Source organism: Hyposmocoma kahamanoa, unplaced genomic scaffold (assembly GCF_003589595.1).
Source record: "Hyposmocoma kahamanoa isolate Upper Pololo Valley unplaced genomic scaffold, ASM358959v1 95, whole genome shotgun sequence".
NCBI lineage: Eukaryota > Metazoa > Arthropoda > Insecta > Lepidoptera > Cosmopterigidae > Hyposmocoma > Hyposmocoma kahamanoa.
This window is the reverse complement of record NW_020654972.1, coordinates 11,511,908-11,519,602: the sequence shown is the minus strand read 5'-3', so window position 1 is coordinate 11,519,602 and position 7,695 is coordinate 11,511,908. Positions and strand designations below refer to the sequence as shown.

General features: G+C 38.1%; 1 protein-coding gene across 1 annotated transcript; it reads left to right on the top strand.

Annotated features, from left to right (window-relative positions):
- Positions 1 to 2,459: 2,459 nt before the first annotated feature.
- Positions 2,460 to 6,113, top strand: LOC113238250 (larval/pupal cuticle protein H1C-like). The gene is made up of 3 exons (XM_026475058.1): positions 2,460 to 2,512; positions 4,226 to 4,423; positions 5,822 to 6,113. Exons 1-3 carry the CDS (start codon positions 2,501 to 2,503, stop codon positions 5,978 to 5,980), a joined length of 369 nt encoding a protein of 122 aa, XP_026330843.1. The 5' UTR covers positions 2,460 to 2,500; the 3' UTR covers positions 5,981 to 6,113.
- The last annotated feature ends 1,582 nt before the right edge of the window (positions 6,114 to 7,695 follow it).

The following is a 7,695-nucleotide window of genomic DNA, read 5'->3' as shown; positions in this document are numbered from 1 at the left end:
TTTTGCAATCTCCCATTCTGTCCTCGGAAATAAAAAATTCGCTAGCACCAAATTCAAAATCAAAACTGGCAAACGAAATTAATTTTGTAGGTTTTACTTACAAAAAGTTATTTTTAATCGACTTCATTTTTGAAGGAGAAGGTTTTCTCAATTCGACTGTACTTTTTTGTGTTATGTTACGTGATTACTGAGGCATTTGTGAACTAATTTTGAGGATTCTTTTTTTGTTGGAAAGAGGGTTGATCCCATTTAAATTTGAAGAAGATATTCCACCTCTAAGGGTGGCAAACTTGGGGATGGATCTGGTTTCGCGCACATTCCTTAACTTGGCAAATGAGTGTTATTCCAATAAAAAAGCCGATACGCAAAAATAGGATGTTTGTTTATAGCATCAAGTGACGGAACGAACTAGTTGTGCGCCTGATGGTAAGCTGCACGCCTGTCCATAACAGTTACAGTGCCACTCAGAGCTTTAAATTGCAAAGATCTGACGGGCAGTACCAGTCACACTGAGACATAAGTTGACAAGTCCCATGTGCCTGTAATTTCACCAGCACCCTTATCCTTCAAAACCGGAACACAGTAATGGTGACATTACTGCTTGGCGGCAGAAATAGGTAAGGTGGCAATACTTACCCTGGGCGAACTCTGTCACAAGAAGCTGTACTGCTGTTAAAATGCATTAACATTAGACATAACTGGTTGAAGACTGTACCACCTCAGTCAACCGTGACCATGGGACCTGTAAAGGGCCTGAAACGCTGGTTTGTTTGAAAAAAAACAAATATACGTGAGCTAAATCCGGAAAAATAGTTTGCTTACATTTGTAATTATTTTCTTGTGTGATCGGAAAATCGAATGCAAATGGTGCAATTATAAAATGTGGTGAAGCCGTTTTACTTTTGCTCTTTGGAGGCATCGCAAGTGGCACTCTGCCCCCCATGGCCCTGCGTGCGATTGCGCCACACAAGAGTGGAGCCAACTAACTTTATCTCCGTCTTTGTGTAGTATATGTTGGGTGTGATATGAGTGTTACTGTTGAGCATCGTCTTATATGTGTAATTAAAGCTAGATGGCTATACATGGAATGGTAAGGGAAAGCTGTAATTCATAACAAACCCCACGTTCCTATCTACCAGTCTAGCCCTAACCATATACAATACCAAAAAATAAATAAAATAAAAATAATTTATTTCAGACAATGTAGTCCTTACAAGTTAGTAAGTTAGTAACATGACACCTTATAACTATGTTAGTATTAGGATTAGTACTCAATCATAAGAATAATACCTAATAATTAGTTACAAATATAACTAATGTAACAAACAGGACGAACCCAGCCACCCAGGTGGTCCACTGACTCTCACGTAGAACATGCAACTCAGTGAACCTCCGGAACACAGCTGCATCCATCCTGTCTGCTATCATCTTCAGGATCTCGTTGCTGCTACCCCTCACCCTTCGTACTAACGAAGTGGACATTTTGCGCATGATGGCATAGAAATCATCCATGCCAGCTCCCGCGAAAATGCCAGATGCGCTACAGAAACAGGGAAGCTTCAACAAGGCCCTGAAGGTATTATTATACTGGACTCGCAAGGCGCCGTACGATCTCAGCGTAAAGTTGGACCATAGAGCATATGTGTAGAAGCTTTGGCAGTATGCTCTAAAGAGTGTGAGCTTCACTCCTGTCGTACACCTTGTGAATCTATGATCCAACATGTTGCCTCGAGCCGACAACGCCCTGCGCTCCCTCTCTATGTCTCCCTCATCCTTTAGGTCCTCTGTCACAATATGACCCAAGTACCTAAACTGTGCAACACGCCTCAAAGGTACCCCATTTAAAAGTATTGGTTGTACATAGGCTGGTTCTTTAATTGTACAATGCGACCTAATGTAACAGAGGGAAGGTGGGAAGGATAAGAGGTGCAAGAAGTGGATTTTCTCACTACCAGACTCACAGACTCACAAGACTGATCTGATAGGCTGAAGGTTAAAAGGTGTCTTGGCTGCAGTGAGAGGATGCTGTAGTCTGTACAGTTTCGACGTCAATGAGACAGCGTTGAGGTCTGGATGCGAAGAGACCGTTATTTAGACTATTTATACAAACTCTATGTACATGTGTGTGTATATTACAATAGTTTTTTAAAATGTAAACTAAATGAAACATCTACTCAGCAGTCTATCTTGCACATTGCAATTCCGTCAGTGCACTGCTGTCTATTATCGTCATGTTGCAAATTTATGTCCGGTCAGGTCGTCTGGTCATGTCACGTGAACGTGAGCACCATTTTTTATGTATTCAATTTTTTAATTGTAAATATTTCGACAAATATTTTCGGAATTTCTCTGGCTGTTCTTGCAGACATAGTTATTGCAAATGACTGTACTGAATCGAGTTTAAGACGACTCGATTGATAATTCCTATTCGGTATAAAAGGTGGAACTTGGGAGTTTAATTGGCCATACTACATTCTTACGCGTGTGGTGACAGATCAATATGCGATTCCTTGTGAGTACTTAAACGTGAAATTGTCAGAAAATTCTCCAAAATTAATACTAATTTTAAACTTTATATCCACAGGAGATACTTGTAAACTTGTCTATGTAATACTGTTATCAGTATTACACTCACGTTTTTCTAAAATTGTCTTATTTTATTTATTTTTATTCTGAACAACAACACCTAAAAATAACAATTTACAATGGATAATTTTAGTTAAAGCTAGCTAGCGCCAGTCGCAGTTGTCCACGTTCTCATTTTCAAATAACTAAATTATCTAAATGAGACTGTTAAACTCTTTTTAAGTTTTTTTTAATAATACGTCTACATTTTTATTAATGTGGTTAAGAGTTAAGAGTACGTCAACTTTATTTACACTTAGGATTTAAATTCAACCGTATGACAATTACTATAAGAATGGTCCAAAGTCCTGCCTTAACATGGTCTTGACTGTGTAATAAGGCGTTATACCAGTGTGGGCTTATGAGAGCAGTTTAAGAATTATATTTTCATACAAATGAATTGAATAAATGTGATGGCTGTAATTAGAAACTTCGAACAGGTCAGGTAATAGTCAATTTAAATTGTATTCAATCATTGTAATACAGAGTCAGTTATACCAGGCTCTACTAAAATAGCTAGCTCTGTCCGTATATCTAGACTGAGGATCATCATCATGCCATTTTTATCACTAAGAGACTTATCACAAGAAGTTCAAATTCAAAATTATAAAATACATCTTTATTTACCGGGTAAGCAAATTGCACTCGAAACAGTCACATTGAATAAACTCTACTACTCATGCATAAGGCAGATTCCTCTGACAAGAATGAATAAGAAACTCTAGGGGTTGCTCTTTGTAAATGTACATTTGTTCACGTTTATCATTTACCTACAATATTTATTCAAATATCATAGAATAGAACGGGTCACTTTTGTTATCCACGTATAGAACCTATATTCTGTGTCAAGGCTCAGTAGAGCTCCTTGTAAAAGAGTTCGTCCAGGGAAGTACTGCCATTTTACCTGTTTCTGCCGCCAAGCAGTAATGTGAGCATTACTGCTTTACGGTTTTAAAGGGTAAGGGTGCTGGTGAAATTACAGGCACATAGGACTTGTCAACTTATGTCTCAGGGTACCGGGCGCAGTGGTAGTACCCCTCAGATCTTTGCGATTTAATGCTCTGAGTGGCACTGCAACTGCTGTGGACAGGCGTGTCTCTTACCATCAGGCATACGACGCGATTGTCCCGTCACTTGGTATTATAACCACACCGTACTTAAGATCCCTTGTGATACATGTGGAAACTTTAAAGTTAATTGTTTCGTTTATTTTGGTGACGACTATGTAACGGTCGATTATTGTCGTAGGTTTATTGAATTTATTGAAAAATATTTAACTTTAAATAATTTCAAAATAACACCACAAACTAGCTGAAGTGGAATTCTTCAAACCCGAGTATCTAACATCTAAAAGAGGCCATAATTCGGTTTGAAATACGATAATCTTCAAATACTCCTTGAAAGGGACAAATATGCGAAAGAAATGTGTCGCACCAAACCAATGAATAAAGGTCGTAATTCAACTTGTAACTAGTCATCTTGAACTATTTTCTAAAGGAGCCCATATTATGGGCATAAAAAGTGCTGGGTCATGCCAAACTGGACTACAGCAATAGCCACAATTGAAATATCGTTGCCTAAAATATTTCCGCTTTTTCAGGTTGTATTAGCAATCGTCTCCCTTGCGGTGGCCAAGCCCGCCCCTGGCATAGTATCACCATGGGGAGCGCCTGCCTACTCCTCCGTGGGAGTATACCATCAGCCGGCAGTCGCCGTGGCCCAGCCCGTGGTGCATGCGGCACCCGTGGCCGTCGCCAGACCGATCGCCGCCGCTACTAGCTATGCCTCGTTCCAACAGGTAGGCCTTCGTTTTATAATGAGGTTAAGCCGGGTTTTCAATATACTACGTACGCTCGGACCCAGCCCACTCGGATTTGGACTATATTGTACCGAATATATTCGGATCATTTTATGAAAATAAAATGGCGCCAACTAAGAAAAACTGGAATCAACATGACACTAAAGGGTTTTGAATGTATTTTTATCTTTCTCTTCCACTGCACGAATAAAAATATTTGAAGTAGGTACTCAGTTGTGTGACGATGTGACCTCCTTACATCGTCTTTCACCTCTTTGTACCGCTTCTCTCCTCTTGTATCTTATAATTTTTTTTTATTTTACTTGTATTTAAATTTTAAATTTGAATTGTTCCATCTTCCTTCACTTTCTCATTTTGTTTTCGTACCGCGGTCACTCCCAGCTCGACCGCCACAACAGTCAGAGCTGTTAATTAGCTAATCATGTGTAATAATTTATAAGTCTACACCCTTCATGTATCTATTTCTGTAACTCAGTTTCTCGGCCCATTTAGGGGTAAGTGCCTTAATAATAAAGTGTAGGGAGTGTTTTATACTGTTATACCCGTTTTTTTACATTTACCTTTATATTGTTACAGCCTTTCTTAAAACTTTACTTCTTTAATAAATTTTGTGGACCGGAAGTTTCCCATTTCATTGCCGTGAACTTGTTCACGGCTAGTTAGGGTTACAACCCTTTCAGTTGTACTTCTTAAAATCCATTCTTTGGTCCAAATTTTTCTCTAGCTCTGTTTTTTCCCTTCCATGATTTTGTACTTCAGCCATTAACATATCTGCTACAACTCTTATACCTCGCAAAAGAAGATCAGTCGTCATCATCTTGATTGTGCAAGGAGACAAATGCTACTTGGACGCTGATGAAATCGTAAAGTGTAAACCAAAATCCGAGTGGACTCCTGTACGATCTAACTTGTACGAGCGCATTCGGTACAAGAGTACTAATTAGTGTAAACCCAGCTTTATTCAAGATTTCATTGAAACTCTTTATTTCGATTAGACGAAGTATATGTTGTATTTGCTTATAAGTTGCGGTAGTAAAACGAATACTTTCTTTAAGAAATTTGTCATGAGTATATCAAATAGGTATATGTAGCGGAACTAGTCTAGTAGGAGAACAATTGCTTCGAATTTGGTAGGTCTAATCTATTTAGTCTATTTAGTACCTAGCAAAACCTCCCGGCGTCATGGTGTGAAGCCTGCACGTCGAAAAAGGGTCACAAACCTTTTAAAACGTGTAGCCTAAACACTCCTTAGAGGAGACCCGTGCCCCCACTGGGCACTGGATGATGACAATGAAGATAGCCAAAAATACACTCACTAGACTCCACTAGAATTTGCTACAATTATAATCTAATTAAAAAACCTTGATTTCTCTCCAGGTCGTCAATCCAGTGCATGTAGCCCAACCAGTGGTCCAAGCAGTAGCACATGCGCCAGTGGTCCACGCAGCCCCAGTGGTCCAACAAGTTTACCATTCTTCCCCAGTGGTACAGACATACGCGCAGCCTGTGGTCTCAGCCTACGGTCATGGGTGGTAAACAGTATACCCGACAACATGACACTTGAATTCAACGATGTTATTATGATTAAAGGTTTTAAGTTAAGTTGGTAGAAAGTACAGTGAGCAGTTAGGTCAAGTCCGTTTTGTCACCGGTTATAATAAATTATTTATTTATTCATACTTATTGTTTTATTCTTTATATAAGTAGATATGTACCACTTATTTTTTATGTCAAGGGACACAGAGAGAAAGGGCTCTAAATATTGTAGAAAGAATATTTTGTTTCATGGATAAATTGTATTATTTTTAAAAGAAAGTAATACTGCGAAGACTTGTAAAAAGTTGCTTGCCTAATCAGGGAATCGAACCGACTAAATGTAAAAAAATCCTGTATTTTTACGATGCCTATCGAAAGGGTCAATTATAAGGATTAATTCCCTATAAATAATGTAGTATCTTAATCTAAAGGAACGCCGTGAAATTTTACATGTATTTAAATGACCATTTTAAATTTGCAAAAGCAACAGGCAAAAATATGAAAGGTCATCTTTACGAAAGGTTTTTAATGTTTGATCATTTTTCTATGAGATATAAAATAAATTAAATATATATATGAAATGGCAGACAAAAACTTCTCAACAAGAGAGAGACGAACGTCTCAACAGTGTGCTGCAACTACCTTGTGTTTGGGCTCATATGATTCGAAGAAGACTTCCGTATCCGTTTCAGTTACCATTGAGGAGACCACGGTAACGAACACAGATGGTTTTTTTTAATAAAAACGGTATAATCATTACAACAATATCTAGGGATCAGAAACTCGATTCAGAACTCTTCGATATTTTAACCGCATCGTTCGATTGAATATCGTTCTAGAATCGAAAGGTCTTTCCAAGTTATTCAGCGTTTACGGATTTGGTTGGTGAAATAGATTATAAGAAAAATGGAAATTTATATACACATTTTTAACACTTAACAGGCCTACAATAGGAATGCAATAGTCTTGCATTAAAATAAATTAATAAAACTAAAGAAAATCCAGACATATTTAAAATAATAAGAGATTTCCATATTACCTTCTTGCTTTGTAAACAATAGGACGTTCGGTAACTTTCATTCGATGACTGTGTTCTGGGGCCTTAGTTCAAATACGTTAGGTTCAAATACGTAAATTTAACTGTCGCATTTGCGTTGAGATTTTAATTTAAACTTTATTGACATATAATTAAGATCTAAATAAAAAAAATTAATGCAAACGCGGTAGTTAAGTTTGAATGATTACAAATTTACGCTCAGGCCTCTGAATAACGTTTGTAGCCATTGCTGGTCGAGAAGTTCGAGTAATTGTACGGGTGTGACGTCATTTCAGTTCGGTTTCGATTACGATAATTTGACGTTCAATTTGGGTGTTGTGAACATTGACTTACAATTATATGGACGTCGGGTCCGCGCTAAAAAGTGTCCGCACTTGTAAGGCGCTAAAATCGTATACAGAGCGCGACACTCCGCTTTAGTCTTCATTTGTTCTACGGACAGCGCGATACTGCGATGACATAACAATTTAAATTTCGAATAGGATGACTTGGGACATTTTTTTCGTGGTTTTTGTATTAGACCCGTCGTCCATTTATTTGTAAGTCAATGGTTGTGAATAATAATAACGCACGAATAAAAATGAAAAGAAATCGTACGGTGTCAAATCGAATGGTCGATAACTGAGTTATCGTATGGCTCTGAATCGACCACCAGGTG

Bases quoted from the DNA above. Each gene is read 5' to 3' on its own strand.
- LOC113238250 (XM_026475058.1), top strand. The intron at 4,424-5,821 runs GTAGGCCTTCGT...ATTTCTCTCCAG, and splicing joins GCTATGCCTCGTTCCAACAG to GTCGTCAATCCAGTGCATGT.